Raw genomic sequence first — 16331 nt, 5'->3', positions numbered from 1 at the left:
AAGAAGAAAAAAAAAAAAAGAACAAGCTTCCTTTGAAGAGTTCTACAGATAAAACATGTTGACTTTAGAAAAGGTTATCCTGGACAATCATTAGTGGGAGGGGGGAAGGGAAAACAGGGGCAGGGGGAGAGGGCACCAAGTATAGTTTAAATGTATACCATTTATGTTCAATAAAAAATTTGTATTAAAAAAAAGAAATAGTTTGGATTAGGAGAAAAAAAAAAGAAAAGAAAAGGAAATACAAGCCAGGCATGGTGGCACATGCTTGTAATTACAGTACTTGGAAGGCTGAGACAGGAGGATCGCAGGTTCAAAGGCAGTCTCATCAATTTAGCAAGACCCTGTTTCCAAATAAAATGTAAAGTTGGGCATAGTGGTGTACACTTGTAATCCAAATATTTGGGAGGCTGAGACAGGAGGATTATAGGTTCATGGCCAGACTCATCTACTTAGTGAGGTCCTCTGAAACTTAGTGAGATCCTGTTTCAAAATAAAGAATAAAAAATAGGGCTGGGGGTGGAGTTTGGAGGTAGAATGCCCCTGGGTTCAGTCCCCAGTACCAAAAAAAAAAAAAAAGGCAAAGCCGGCATGGTGGCACACACTTATAATCCCAGTATTTGGGAGGTAGAATGCCCCTGCGATTCTCAAACTGCGATCCTCTTGTCTCAGCCTCCCAAATGCTGAAATTACAAGTGTACACCACCACACCTGGCTTTTTATTTTATATTTTTATTTGGAAACAGGGTCTCCTAAGCCAGCGCGCGCGGCTGGCTTTGAACCTGCGCGATCCTCCTGTCTCTGCCTCCCAAGCGCGGGGATGACAAGTGTGCGCCACCATGCCCGGCATTATTCTTTATTTTAAAACAGGGTCTCACTTAATTGCGGAGGCCCCAAGTAGCTAAGGCTGGCTGAGAACCTATAATCCTCCTGTCTCAGCCTCCTGAGTACTGGGATTACAAGCGTTGGCCACTGCGCCGGCTTGGGTTCCATCTCTGATACCCCCTGCCCCAGATATTCTGTACTCTCACCAACCAGAAGTAAACATTATTAATGTGTTAGAACATGGACCCAAATGATATGTGTCCTAATTCCTAGGATCTGTAGATCCCTTATTAGAAAGGGCTTTATGGATGCTGTCACCTTAAGGATCTTGAGATAGGGATAGTATCCTTTATGTATGTATGTATGTATGTATTTATTTACTTCTTTTTTTATTGGTGGTACTGGGGATGGAACTCTTCTACCTCCGGGATACACTCCCAGACCTATTTTTATTTTTTTTTGAAACAGGGTCTCTTAAGCCAGAGGGGCTGGCTTCAACCTGTGTGATCCTCCTGTCTCTGCCTCCCAAGCGCTGAGATTACAAGCGTGCGCCACCACGCCCGGCGTGAGAGTACCCTTTATTATCCAGGTAGCCTCCACAGACTTCTAAGAGGGAGGCAAGAGGTCAGACAAGAGCCGGGCGTGGTGGCGCATGCTTGTAATCCCAACATTCGGGAGGCTGACACTGGAGGATCACCGTTTGCGGACAGCCTCAGCTATTTAGTGAGACTCTCCTTAATTTAGTGAGACCCTGTTTCAAAATAAAGAATAAAAAAAACAATAGGGCAGGGGGTGTAGCTGGGAGGTAGAATGTCCCCGGGTTCCATCCACAGGCCCACAAAAAAAATAAAAATAAAAAAAGGTTAGACCAGGGAACCAGTGCTAAACTGCTGATTCAGAAGATGAAGAAGGGAACGAAGTCAAGGGATGCAGGCTGCCTGTAGAAGTTAGAAAAGCCAAGGACACAGTCTCCCTGAATCCCCCAAGAGTACTCCTGCCACTGCCCTGAGTTTATGCTTTTGACCTTTGACCACAAGAATCAGCCTGTGGATTAAAACAATCCATACACTTGTGGGAATTTGTTACAGCACCAGCAGAGAACTAATACAGTGTCAGGAGAACATCCTTGTGAACGTTTTTTCTTCTTTTTTTTTTGTGATGCTTGGGATTAAACCCAGGGGCATTCTACCTCCAAGTCACACCCCCCACCCAATTTGTTTATTCTTTATTTTGAAACAGGGTCTTACCAAGTTGCAGGGGGCCTCACTAAGTAGCTGAGGCTGGCCACAAACACGGATCCTCCTGTCTCAGCCTCCCAGGTACTGGGATTATAAGGGTGGGGCCACCACGCCTTGCTTGAACTTTTGCGTATATGCATAGATAAACGGAAGTGTATGGCGCTGGGGAATGATAGCTCAGTGGTGGAGCAAGCAGTTACCTAGTATGCATGAAGCCCTACGCTCCATCACCAGTAACACACATACACTCTTACCCATCTGTGTGTGTGTGTGTGTGTGTGTGTGTGTGTGTGTGCGCGCGTCCGCATGCTCGTGGGTATGAGGGGGTCCTGGGGACCCCTTGCCCTTTCCGTTTTTTATTTTGAAGCAGGGTCTTGCTAAGTTACCACCCGCTGGCCCCAAACCTGTGATCCCATCTCAACCCCCCAAGTGCTGGATCACAGGCGTGCCCCACCGACCCCGCTTAATTATGTTTTCTCCTGTACAACATATTCTGCCAACCTGCTTAACTTTGCTGAGCATTGCCGACACAGTGTGCATTTTGAGTGTGTGTGCCCTGTGTGATGGAGTTCTGCCTGGTCTCGTTGGCTACACACAGTTGTTTTGTCAACTTTCTTCTGACTTCTACTGCTGTGTCCTGTCCCTCCTGGGCATTCTTCCTTTAGGGTTCATCTCAGAAGATATACGAAACATCACAGTGGTTGGAAACTAGAGTGTACCACAGTGAAGCGTGTTTTTCTGCCTGGCTTACATTTCTGACACCCCAGCCAGGTGTGGTGGCGCACACCTATAATCCCCGCGCTTGGGAGGCTGACAGGAGGATCACGGAGGTTCGAAGCCAGCCACGCTGGCTTAAGAGACCCTGTTTCCAAATAAAAAATATAAAATAGGTCTGGGAGTGTAGCCTGGAGGTAGGAGGGCCCCTGCATTCCATCCCCAGTACCACACACACACAAAATTTCTGACACCTCAAGAAATCATGGCTTCAGATGCACCAGGAGGCCGTGGTCCAAAGTGCCGTCTGTTGAGGTCTGGACGCTGTTGCCGTGTCAAGCCACTTTCTGCTTCCAGCCAGGTGCACACAGGAATGGACACACATCTTCTGAGCGTTCTTGTTTCACGTGACCCAGGACTAATCCTTCCTCTCTCCAGAAAGAATGCACAGAGGAGAAACATTTGCTTGAATTATTTTTTTCTTTGGCTTTCCACCAAGTATGAGTCAGCTCTGCAAAGAATTATAAAAGCTCTGGGAAGCGTCCAAGGGCTCGTAAAAAGTTTAGAGCATGAGACTGCTTCATCTTCCCCGCCGGGCGGTGGGGAGGCGCCCTGATGTAAACCCCAGGCCCTTGTGGGCCCTGCTTCTGTTTTTGTTGTTATCAGGGGTAGTGGTGCTGCAGATTGAAGCCAGGGGCATTCTGCCTCCGAGCTGCACCCACACCCCTTTTGACTTTTGTATTTTTGAAACAGGGTCTCAGTAAGTTGTTAAGCATTGCACTAAATTGTGGAAGCTGACCTTGAACCCACAATCAAGTCTCAGCCTCCCGAACACTGGGATTATAGGCATGCACCACCACACTCGGCCCCGTCCTCCTCTCTCTTTCTCTTTTCTTCTCTCTTTCTCCCTCTCTCTCTCTTCTTTGTGTATATGTGGTATTGGGATTGGACCAGTGACATTCTACTTCCAAACTCTCCCCTACTCCCAGCCCTCTTTTATTTTTTATTTGGAAACAGGGTCTCACAAGGTTGCTGAGGCTGGCCTCAAACCTACAATCTTCCTGTCACTGCCTGCCTCCATCCTTTCTTCTTTGGCAGTCATGGCCTCTTTAGGATGGAACCCAGGGGCAATCTGCCTCCAAGCTACACACCCCAGTCTTGGTTTTATTCTTTATTTTGAAATAGAGTCTCACTGAGTTGCAAAGGGCATCACTAAGTAGCTGAGGCCGTCTGCAAACCACGATCCTCCTGCCTCAGCCTCCCAAATGCTGGGATTGTAAGTCTCAGCCTCCACACCTGGTGGTCATGGCCTCTTCATGAGGGTTGTGTAGGACTTCAGGGACACAGGTTCAGTAAACATTTGTGGCAGAACTGGGCATGATGGCACAAACTTGTAATCCCAGTATTTAGGAGGCAGAGATAGGAGTATCACAGGTTTTTGGCCAGCCTTAGCTACTTAGTGAGGCCCCCCACAACTTAGTGAGACCTTGTTTCAAAATAAAGAATAAAAAATAGCCAGGCGTGGTGGCGCAAGCTTGTAATCCCCGTGCTTGGGAGGCTGAGACAGGAGGATTGCACAGGTTCGAAGCCAGCCTCAGCTACTTAGTGAGGCTCTCAGCAACTTAGCGAGACCCTGTTTCCAAATAAAATATAAAAAAGGTCTGGGAGTATAGCACGGAGGTAGAAAGCCTCTGGGTTCCACCCCTAGTACCACCAAAAAAAACAAAAAAAACAAAGAATAAAAAATAGGGCTGGGGATATAGCCCCTTGGTTCAATTCTCAATACCGAAAAAAAAAAAAAAACCCACAATTGTGGCAGAAGTGAATTACTGCATTCTCCATAGTATACTCAGCTTCAGGAGTAGTGGAAGAAGGATTGGCCTTCGGAAAGGGTTCTGGACTTGCCTTTTTTAAATTATTTTTTTATTTTAATTATTTATTTAATTTTGGGGGGGTGCTGGGGATGGAACTCGGGGGCATTCTACCTCTGAGCTACACCACAGCCCTATTTTGTATTCTTTATATTATTATTATTATTATTATTATTATTATTTTGTGGTACTGGGATTCCTGGAAACCCTTCTACCTCCAGGCTACACTCCCAGACCCATTTTAAAAATATTTTTATTTGGAAACAGGGTCTCTTAAGCCAGCGCGGCTGGCTTCGAACTTGCGCAATCCTCCTGTCTCCGCCTCCCAAGTGCGGGGATGACAAGCGTGCGCCACCACGCCGGCATATTCTTTATTTTGAAACAGGGTCTCACTGAGTTGCAGAGGGCCTCACTAAGCAGTATCTGAGGCTGTCCACGAACCGTGATCTCCCCGTCTCACTCTCTGAATGCTGGGATTACAAGCGTGCCCACCACACCAGTCTGGTTCTGGGCTTTTCTGGTGTCTATTCTGTTCCATGAGAACGACTGGGGCTCTCCAGGGCTTTCAGATCTGCTGACGTTGAGACAGGAGGATCTGGGTGTGCGGCCAGCCTCAGCCTCATAGTAAGGACCTCTGCAACTCAGTGAGACCCTGTTTCAAAATCAAAAGAATAAAAAATAGGGCTGAGTTATAGCTTGGAGGTAGAATACCCCTAAGTTCAATCCCTAGTACTGCAAAAGTATAATAATAATATAATAATAATTAATAATAAATAAAGCACTCGAAGAGCCAGGTGTTTTGGTGCATGCCTGTAATCCCAGTACTTGGGAAGCAGAGACAGGAGGATCAGCATCAGCTACTTAGGCTCTCCACAACTTAGATGAGACCCTGTTTCAAAATAAAGAATAAAAAATTAGGCTGGAGAGCCAGGCATAGTGGGACATGCTTGTAATCCCAGTATTTGGGAGGCTCAGACAGGAGGATCTGGATTCATAGACAACTTCAGCTACTTAGTGAGACTCGCAGAGGCTTAGTGAGATCGTTTCCAAATAAAATATAAAATAGGTCTGAGAGTATTGCCGTGAGGTAGAAAGCCCCTGAGTTCCATTCCCAGTACCACATAAAAACAAACAAACATATAAATAAAGCTGGAGTTGTAGCTTGGAAGTAGAATGCCCCTGGGTTCAATTTTTATTACTGCAAAAATTAATAAATAAATTTTAAAAATAATAAATTTTAAAAATACTTAATAAACATACTGTGTGTGTGTGTGTGTGTGTGTGTGTGTGTGTGTGTGTGTGTGTGTTAGAGAGAGGCTTGTTGTGAACCAGACATGGAGAGGCACTTGGCAGTGATGGGAGGGTGGGGCACCCATGTATCTCTACTTGGCTTTTTTTTTTCTTTTTTGGTGTGTGTGACTAGGGATGGAACCCAGGGGCATGCTACCTCTGAGCCACACCCCCAGCCTTATTTTTTATTCTTTATTTGGAACAGGGTCTCGCTAAGTAAGCCTCGCTACGCTAAACCTCACTAAATCCATGATCCTCCTGTCACAGCCTCCCCAGTACTAGGATTACAAGCATGTGCCACCATGCCCGGCTACCCATCTCTATTTGAATTCTGTCATGTTTTCTAGAACATACTATATCCTACCTAAGTAGGTTTGTGTGTGTGTGTGTGTGTCTGTGTGTGTGTGTGTGTGTGTGTGTGTGTGTGTGTGTGGTACTTGGGGTGGAACCCAGCGACTGTCTACCTTTTCGCTCTGTGCCGTTTGTGATAGTTCTGGTTTTCCTGAGCCGCAGTCAGGCCTGGAGCGGCTCTCTGCAGGGTTTTCCTGTGGCCACCTCTGATGGGAGAGGGCTTGATTTGCTTTGTCTGTGCATCTTTTTGTTGTACTGGGATTGGAACCCAGGGGCATTCTACCTCCAAGCTACACCCTCAGCCCCATTTTTGATTCTTTATTTTGAAACAGGGTCATACAGAGTTGCAAAGGGCCTCACTAAGTAGCTGAGGCTGACCGTGACCATGGTCCTCCTGTCTCGGCCTCCCGAATGCTGGGGTTACAAGCGTGCCCACCACGCCCAGCTACTGTCTGTACATCTTTCAGGCTTCAGAATTCTTGGGGCAACAGGCCAGTCCAAACTGCTCATAAGTGACTGAGCCTGGACGAGCCTGGGCCTCAGTCTCCACATCTGCAGGATAATTAGGTTCTTTCTGATGGCACTTTCAGCTCTGTTCCTCCCCAGGGGGCTGGGGCGGGCACAGCTGGTGGTGTCAGGGAGCAGGATGCGGTGTGCTGCATCATTCATGGATTCCCTGTCCGTCCTGTAGGGAACATCCCTGGCTCGGCCGTGCTGGTGTTTGACATCCACGTGATCGACTTCCACAACCCTTCCGACTCCATCAGCATCACGTACCATTACAAGCCCCCTGACTGCTCGGTTCTGAGTAAGAAGGGGGATTACCTCAAGTACCACTACAACGCCTCGCTTCTGGACGGAACCCTGCTGGACTCCACGTAAGGGCAGCTGGGCTGGTGGGGGTGAGCCTGCCGGGGTCCCGCTCAAAGCCCCAGGCCACCTCACTATTCCGGGACATTTCTAATCTCTGGAGCTGTCTCTGAAAAGCAGATCTTACCATACAACTGCTTGCTTGCTTGCTTTATTTATTTATTTATTTATTTATTTATTCATTTGGTACTGAGGGTGGAACCCAGAGGCTTTCTACCTCTGGGCTACACTCCCAGACCTATTTTGTATTTTATTTGGAAACAGGGTCTCACTAAGTTGCCGAGAGCCTCACTAAGTAGCTGAGGCTGGCTTCGAACCTGTGTAATCTTCCTGTCTCAGCCTCCCAAGTGTGGGGATTACAAGCGTGCACCACCACACGCCCGGCTTATGTACTTATTTACTTATTTATTTTTGGTAATGAGGATTGAAGCTAGGAGCATTCTACCTCTAAGCTACCCCCCCATCTTTTTATTGTTTTTGTTTTGAGAGGTCTCACTAGGTTGCTAAGAGTCTCACTATATTGTTAAAGCTGTCCTCAAACTTGGAATCCTCTGTCTCAGCTTCCCAGGTACTGGCATTACAGAAGTGCACCACCATGCCCAGTTTGTAGCTGCTATCTTTTGTATGTAAATGTGTGTGGTACTGGGAATTGAATCCAGGGGCATTCCACCTCTGAGCTATACCCCCAGCCCTTGTTTTGTTTTGAAACAGGGTCTTCCTGGATTACTGAGGATATGGTCTTGAACCTTTGATCCTCCTGTGTCAGCATTCCAAGTACTGGGACTGCAGTTATGTGCCACCACCCCTGGCGCAGCTCAGATTTTGTTTATTTATCTGTTTCTTTATTTGCGGTACTGGGGATGGAACCCAGCGACATTCTACCTCTGTGAGCTACACCCCCAGCCCTATTTTTTATTTTTTATTTTTTATTTTATTTTATTTTTTTGGTGGTACTGGGGTTCCTGGAAGCCCTTCTTCCTCCAGGCTACACTCCCAGACCTATTTTATATTTTTGAAACAGGGTCTCTTACGCCAGCACAGCTGGCTTCGAACCTGCGCGATCCTCCTGTCTCTGCCTCCCAAGCGCGGGGATTACAAGCGTGCGCCACCACGCCCGGCTATTTTTTATTTTGAAACAAAAGTGTCACCAAGTTGCCAGGGCTGGCTTTGAACCTATGATCCTCCGGTCTCAGCCTTCGAAATGCTGGTATTACAAGCATGCGGCATCTCGCCCTGTCACAGTCTGTTTTTATTTTTTATTTATTTTTATTTATTTTCTTTCACAGTCTGTTTTTAAAGACAGCAATTACAAGCCGGGAGTGATGGCGCATACTTGCAATTCCAGTATTTGGGAGCCTGAAAAGGGAGGATCGCAGGTTTGAGACCAGTCTCAGCAACTAGTGAGACCGTGTTTCAAAACAAAAAATAAAAAAGGCTAGGGATGTAGTTCAGAGATAGAAGTCCCCTGACTTCCATCCCCAGTATCAAATAAATAAAGAAAGAGCCGGGCGTGGTGGCGCACGCTTGTAATCCCAGCACTTGGGAGGCTGAGACAGGAGGATTGCGCAGGCTCGAAGCCAGCCTCAGCTACTTAGTGAGACCCTGTTTCAAGTGGTGGCGCACGCTTGTCATCCCCACGCTTGGGAGGCTGAGACAGGAGGATTGCACAGGTTCGAAGCCAGCCTCAGCTACTTAGTGAGACCCTGTTTCCAAATAAAACATAAAATAGGTCTGGGAGTATAGCCTGAAGGTAGAAAGCCTCTGGTTCCCCAGCACCACAAGAAAGAAAAAAAGGAAAGGAAAGGAAAGGAAAGGAAAGGAAAGGAAAGGAAAGGAAATGGAAGAGAAGGGAAAGAAGAGAGAAAGAAAGAAAGAGAGAGAGAAAGAAAGGAAGAAAGAGAGTAACCTGTGATAAAGGCCCGTTTCCAGCATCTGGCATGTAAGGATGCCATCCGGCCTCACCAGTGCCCGCTGCTCGGACCCTCTTTGGTTTTCTGGGGCTGCCACCTAGGGTGGCACGAGATGTGCCCTGCTTGCCCTCTCCTCCTGGCCGACTTCCGCCCTGTCTTAAATGTCCTCCCTCTTCTCAGAATCTTCCTTGCCTTTTCCTTCTATGAGGGAGCAGCTGCCCCTGCCCCTGTAGCCTCCTGACGCTCTGTGGCTCACCTTTTAGTTAGGTTGGTTTCTGTGTCTGTTATAGGTCTCAACACCTTGGGGGTACCCAGTGTGTTTATTCTTATTTCTATTCCTCGTGCCAAGGCCAGGCACACAAGGGTCATTTTATAAAGGTTAATTGAGATAACCCTGGAAACATATTTCACAGGAATGTACAGGAGCTATGCTTCTCGTTTCTGAATCTTCAGACGCACCTGTGAGTTAACAGGAGGTTCTCTTTTAGAAAGAAGCGTTTCAGCCTCTGTTTCTGTACAGTCTGTCCATGTTCAGACAGGACCTGACTTAGATTCCAAGTTTGGACTTGAGGAGGAAGCATCCTTCGTTTGATAAGTGCTGCACTGAGTGTTTATTCTGCGGGTGGAGGTCCCCTCTCCCCCCACCTGTCCCTCTTCCTTCCAGCTTTGGGGGACAGTGCTTAGAGCTGCAGGGACCCAGGCATGGAGGGAGCCCAGGGGACATAGAATTCAGAGCGTTCCCTCGGGCTTCAAGATCCTGCATACTAATGCATTTAACATATTTCATCAAATATAAGTTTCACTGATTATTAGAAACATTTTGTGTGTGTGTGATACCGGGGATGGAACCCAGGGGCATCCTACCTCTGAGCTACACCTCCAGCACTCTTGTATTCTTTTATTTTGAAACAGGAGTTCATGAAGTTGCTAAGGCTGGTCTTGAACCTGCAATCCTCCTGTCTCAGTCTCCTAAGTACTGGGATTACAAGTGTGTACCACCATGCCTAGCTTGAAACTTTATTTTATGTATATCTAAGAGAAAAAAAAGTGCTGACCAAAATTATGATGCATGGTCAATCATGAAATGTAGCTACAGAGATGTTAAAATCTGGGAAAAAATTCATGGTTTTGCTGGTCATGGTGGTGCATGCTTGTAATCCCAGTACTTGGGAGGCTGAGACAGAAGGATTACAGGTTTTTGGCTAGCCTCAGCTACTTAGTGAGGCCCTCTGCAATTTAGTGAGACCTGGTTTATTTTTATTTTTATTTTATTTTATTTTTTGGTGGTACTGGAGTTTCTGGAAGCCCTTCTACCTCCGGGCTACACTCCCAGACCTATTTTTTATATATTTTTATTTGGAAACAGGGTCTCTTAAGCCAGCACAGCAGGCTTCGAACCTGCACGATCCTCCTGTCTCCGCCTCCCAAGTGCGGGGATTACAAGGGTGTGCCACCATGCCCAGCAGTGAGACCTGGTTTTAAAATAAAGAATAAAAAATAGAGCCAGGCGTGGTGGCACATGCTTGTAATTCCAGCATTTGGGAGGCTGAGACAGGAGGATCACAGTTCACGGACAGCCTCAGGTACTTAGTGAGGCCCTTTGCAACTCAGTGAGAATGTGTTTCAAAATAAAGATTTTAAAAAATTAGGGCTGGTGTGTAGCTCGAAGGTAGAATGCCCCTGCGTTCCATTCCCAATGCCAAAAAATAAAAAATAAAAATAAAAAATGGGGTTGGGGGTGTAGCTTGGAGATCGAATGCTCCTGGGTTCCATTCTCAGTATCACAAAAACAAAACAAAATAAACAAACAAACATGTTTTTGAGGCTCAGAAACTTAGCGAGACCTTGTTTTAAAAAGGGGGATATTGGCCGGGTGTGGTGGCGCACGCTTGTAATCCCCGCGCTTGGGAGGCAGAGACAGGAGGATCGCGCAGGTTCGAAGCCAGCCGCGCATGCGCTGGTTTAGGAGACCCTGTTTCCAAATAAAAATGTAAAAATAGGTCTGGGAGTGTAGCCCCGAGGTAGAAGGGCTTCCAGGAACCCCAGTACCACCAAAAAAAAAAAAAAAAAAGGGGGGGATATTGCTTTGTGTGGTGGTACACACTTGTAATATCAGTACTTGGGAGGCTGAGACAGGAGGATCACAGGTTGCAGGACAGCTTCAGCAAATAGTGAGACTTTGGTCAACCCAGCAAGACCCTGTTTCAAAATAAAATAAAATAGTCTGGGGATGGGTTCAATCCCTAGTGCAACAAAAACAGAAAAAGCTGGGGTGGCCGGGCGTGGTGGCGCACGCTTGTAATCCCCGCGCTTGGGAGGCGGAGATAGGAGGGTCACGCTGGTTTGAAGCCAGCCATGCTGGCTTAAGAGACCCTGTTTCCAAATAAAAATATAAAAATAGGTCTGGGAGTGTAGCCCGGAGGTAGAAGGGTTTGCAGGATCCCAGTACCACCAAAAAAAAAAAAAAAAGAAAGAAAGAAAGAAAAAAAAAAAAAGCTGGGGTGGGGAGGACAGTATAGCTTGTAGGTAGCACACCCCTGGATTCAATTTCTAGTACCAAAAAAAGAAAAAATTCACTTTTCTTTTCTTTGCAGTACTGGGAATGGAACCCAGGAGCATTCTACCTTCAAGCTACACCCCCAGTCCTATTTTTTTATTCTTTATTTTGAAACAGGGTCTCACTGAGTTGCAAAGGGCCTCACTAAGTAGCTGAGGCTGCAATCCTCCTGTCTCAGCCTCCTATGTACTGGGATTACAAGCATGCACCACCACACCTGGCTAAAAAATTCACATTTTTGAAGCACTGAAATATACGCTTAGCTTTCTGGGGCTCAGAGTCACAGGAAGCTGGCTTACTACAAACCACCTTGCAAAGAAATGCCAGCCCTTGGTGCCCAGAAGCTTATGGAGGGGCTGGGGCGGGAGCGGGAGCCTGGTTGCTTTGTGAGTCTGGAGGATGCAGGAAAGAGCTGCCCGGGAGGTTAGAGCAGCCCGCTCCTGGGAGGTGGAGCTGGTGAGGAACAAAGGGACCCACAGAGCTTGAGATGCGCTTCCTGCCCTGGCGGGTTCTGGCAGCAGGACGTGAGCCCCTCTGCAGGGAGGAGCAGAGCCTGGCTTCCCTGCCGGTCTCCCTGGGTGTGAACTTCCAGAAAAAGGCATGATGGGAGCGTGGGGAGCCCCACGTGTCTGTGTCCACCGGGGAGGAGAAGCCCTGCTGAGAGGAGAGATGGCGCCTGGGCAGGAAGCTTGAGAGGGAGGGGTGGCCCAAGGCCCCGAAGGAATGAGGGGAGTGCTGGGGAGAAAAACTGGACCCCCAAAACAAATAAGGAGTAAACTAAAACAAAAGGAAGTGAAGAGAAACAGCCCGTGGGGGTTTCAGATGTGACATACGAAAACACGTTGGCAGATTTCCCTGAGTGTGTGCGTACCTTGCTCAACTGGCTCTGGGGAGGGAGCAAACACGCCTTACTTGATAACTAAGGGGTTCTGGAGTGTTCTGAGGTGGAGTGTGGGTTGGTGCCTGGAGAGAGGCGGTGTACCCCGGGGCTCCTGGGTGCTGCTACGGGGAGGAGGGCGGAGCAGAGACGGGGCGTCCCTGTGGGCCCCCAGCTGAGGCTGCGGGGATCACCACCCGGGCATCCGGAGACTTCCTGGGAGGCTCCTGCTGGTGTTCCCCAGATTTGCCTTCAGGAAATGATAGGAATGCTGCGGGTTTTGAAGTCAGGCGTATTTTCGGCCGTGACTGAGGTGAGGGAGCAGGTGTTTTTGCCTGTTTCTTCGGGGTCTGTGAACACCAAGGCAGTTCAGTTCAGTAGCTTTTCAGTCAGCTATAGACACGAGCGCGTTGCCATCTGTTTACTGAGCCCTTTATCAGCTCTCCGTGGCGCCGGGCATTTTTATTATTCTGTTATTGGCTATTTAGAACAACCCCAAGAGATAGCTAATATTATCACTATGTTATAAGTACATACACTGACAGATTACATTTCTCAGGGTCAGATGAAGCCGCAGAACCAGGAGTCAAACTCAGGTCTTGCTAAAATGTAAAGTTCAGAGTGTTCACTACGTAATACCCAAAAACGTCCCCACGAACCTGCCTGACTACATAGGACAGCTTTTCTTCTCCCTGGAACTGCGGGACAGCACTTGTCCCCATCAAGTCCCAGCACTCCAAATCAGGAGTGAGGAGCAGCCTTTCCTACAAGCAGACAGTCCCAGGTCCACCTAACTCGGGACACCCACTAAAATTAGGAAGTTGGTAGTGGGGAGCTGGGATAGGAGGATTGCAGTTCAAGGACAGCCGCAGCCAGTAGTGAGACTCTCCTCCTTATAAACCCAGCAAGACCCTGTTGCAAGATGAAAATGAGGCGGGTCATGGTGGCACGCACTTGTAATCCCAGTACTTGGGAGGCTGAGACAGGAGGATCATGGTTCACAGACAGTCTCAGTGACTTAGTGAGGCCTTCTGCAACTTAATGAGATCCTGTTTCAAAATAAAATAATAAAGCCGGGCGTTGTTGGCGCATGCTTGTAATCCCAGCATTCGGGAGGCTGAGACCTGGAGGATCGCGGTTCGTGGACAGCCTCAGCTACTTGGTGAGGCCCTCTGCAACTCAGTGGGACCCTGTTTCAAAATAAAGAATAAAAAATAGGGCAGGGGGTGTAGCTCCGAGGTCGAATACCCCCTGGGTTTCATCCCTAGACCCACAAAAAATAAAAATAAAAATAAAATAATAACATAAAATAATAAAAAAAAATAGGGCTGGGGTGTAGCTCAGGAGTAGAATGGTCCTGAGTTCAATTTCCAGTACCCCCCACACACACAAAAGAAAAGCTCAGAGGCTAGTGATGTAGCTCGTTTGTGGAGTATTTACCAGCATGTACTAGTGCCTGGATTCGCTCCTTAGCACCAGAAAAGAAAAAGAAAAAAAATTAAGAAGCTAACATTAATATATTAGTTTTTTGTTGTTTTTGTTTTGTTTTTGTGACTTGAGATTGAAGTCAGGGCCATTCTAGCTCTGAGCTTTACCTACGGCCCTTTTTATTTATTTGTTTAATTTGTTTGTTTTTATTTGTGCGTGATACTGGGGGTTGAATCCAGGGGCATTCAACCTCTGAGCTACACCGACAGCCCTATTTTTATTTTTTGTTTTGAAACGGGGTCTTTCTAGGAGTGTGCCACCACACCCACATATACTAGTATATTAGTTTGTGTGTGTGTGTGTGTGTGTGTGTGTGTGTGGTACTGGAGATGGAACACACACAGGTATTCTGCCTCCAAGCTACACCCCAGCCCTGTTTATTTTTTTAATTTAATTCTTTATTTTAAAACAGACTCACACTGAGTTTCAAAGGGCCTCACTAAGTAGCTGAGGCTGGCCGGGAACTGCGATCCTCCAGTCTCAGCCTCCAGGATGCTGGGAAGAAAAGCCTGCCACCAGGCACGGCTACATTATTACTTTTAAGCCTCAGGTCCTACCTTACTTTTCCCAAGCATTCCTGTAAGATCCTTTTTAGTAAAAGGATCCCCTTCCTATCTGCTCCTCCCTGCAGGACGGTCCCTCAGTCCTCTGACTTATGCCCTGCCATCTTGGGAGGTGACGGCCTGGTTATTCCACAGAAGGTGCTGTGGTTTGGGTTGGTCTGATGTTCCCTCAGGATTGGCAGAGGCTGCGTATCTCAAGCAGGGGTATCCTAGACGTGCTGTGGAAAATACTGGGATCCGTGGGTGGTGACCTAACCCCGCCCCTCTGTCTCATTTTCAGGTGGAATCTGGGCAAGACCTACAATATTGTGCTGGGATCCGGACAGGTCGTGCTAGGGATGGACATGGGTCTCACAGAGATGTGCGTGGGGGAGAAGCGGACCGTGGTCATTCCGCCGCACCTGGGCTACGGAGAGGCTGGCGTGGGTAAGTCACAGCAGTCAGGGTGTCGGTGCCCCTGCATCCCTCGAATGTAGTGCTTTTGGGGTGTCGTGAGTTAGAACATCAGTATTCCTTTTACTTAAAACCCAGAGTCTCTGGATTCTGTGGGGTTTGGTTTGTTTGTCTTGTGGCACCAGGGATTGAACCCAGGGCCATTCTACCTCTAAACTACACCCCCAACCCTATTTTATTTATTATTATTATTTTTTTTTTTTTTTGCGGGTCTGGGGATGGAACCCAGAGGCATTTGACCTCCAAGCTACACCCCCTGCCCTACTTTTTTTATTCTTTATTTTGAAACCGGGTCTCACTGAGTTGCAGAGGGCCTCACTAAGTAGCTGAGGCTGTCTGCGAACCGCGATCCTCATGGCTCAGCCTCCCGAATGCTGGGATTACAAGTGTATACCACCACGCCCGGCTTTATTTATTATTATTATTTTATTTATTTATTTTGGTGGCACTGGGGTTCCTGGAAACCCCTCTACATCCAGGCTACATTCCCAGACCTATTTTATACTTTTTATTTGGAAACAGGGTCTCCTATGCCAGCGCGGCTGGCTTCGAACCTGCACGATCCTCCTGCCTCCGCCTCCCAAGCGCGGGGATTACAAGCGTGCGCCACCACGCCCGGCTTATTTTTTTATTTTTGCAACAAGGTCTCACTAAGTAGCTGAGGCTTGCCGTGAACCTGTAATCCTCCTGCCTCAGCCCCCGAACACTGGGATGATGATGATAATGGATGATGATTTCCCTGGGGATTGAACCTAGGAGCATTCTCCCTTTGAGAATACACCCTCACCCTCAGCCCTATCTTTTTTTGTGCATTTATTCATTCATTCATTTCTTTATTGGTACTAGGGATTGAACCCAGGGGCATTTTACCTCTGAGCTTTACCTCCAGCCCTTTTTTATTTTGAAATAGAGTCTCACTAAGTTGCCGAGGTCAGTTGCCGAGGCTGACCTCAAAGCTGCAGTCCTCCTGTTTGAGCTTTTCAGGCAGTGGGGTTACAGGCATGTGCCACCATGCTCGGCTCTTTTCTCAAAATTTGTTTTGAAACAGAGTCTCGCTAAATAATTGCTGAAGCTTTACCATCGCACCCCAGTAGTTTCTGTTTTGTTTTGTTTTGTTTTGTTGGTGGTACTGGGGGTGGAACCCAGGGGCTTTCTACCTCCGGGCTATACTCCCAGACCTATTTTACTTTTTTTATTTTGAAACAGGGTCTCACTAAGTTGCTGAGAGCCCCACTAAGTAGCTGAGGCTGGCTTCGAACCCGTGCGATCCTCCTGTCTCAGCCTCCCAAGCGCGGGGATTACAAGCGTGCGCCACCATGTCCGGCTG

The 16331-nt window shown here is 47.6% G+C and overlaps 1 protein-coding gene across 1 annotated transcript in view; it reads left to right on the top strand.

Moving 5' to 3' along the window:
• Positions 1 to 16331, top strand: part of FKBP9 (FKBP prolyl isomerase 9) — a gene marked incomplete at both ends in the record, with an annotated part of 43737 nt that overhangs the window by 25541 nt on the left and 1865 nt on the right. Inside the window, 2 exons of the mRNA XM_080701826.1 lie at positions 6978 to 7164; positions 14832 to 14977. Of these exons, the coding sequence (XP_080557952.1) occupies positions 6978 to 7164; positions 14832 to 14977 (333 nt within the window). The remainder of the gene's footprint in view (positions 1 to 6977; positions 7165 to 14831; positions 14978 to 16331) is intronic.

The sequence above is a fragment of the Muscardinus avellanarius genome (assembly GCF_963383645.1).
Source record: "Muscardinus avellanarius genome assembly, chromosome: 9".
NCBI classification, from domain to species: domain Eukaryota; kingdom Metazoa; phylum Chordata; class Mammalia; order Rodentia; family Gliridae; genus Muscardinus; species Muscardinus avellanarius.
This window is presented reverse-complemented; position numbering and strand designations above follow the sequence as displayed.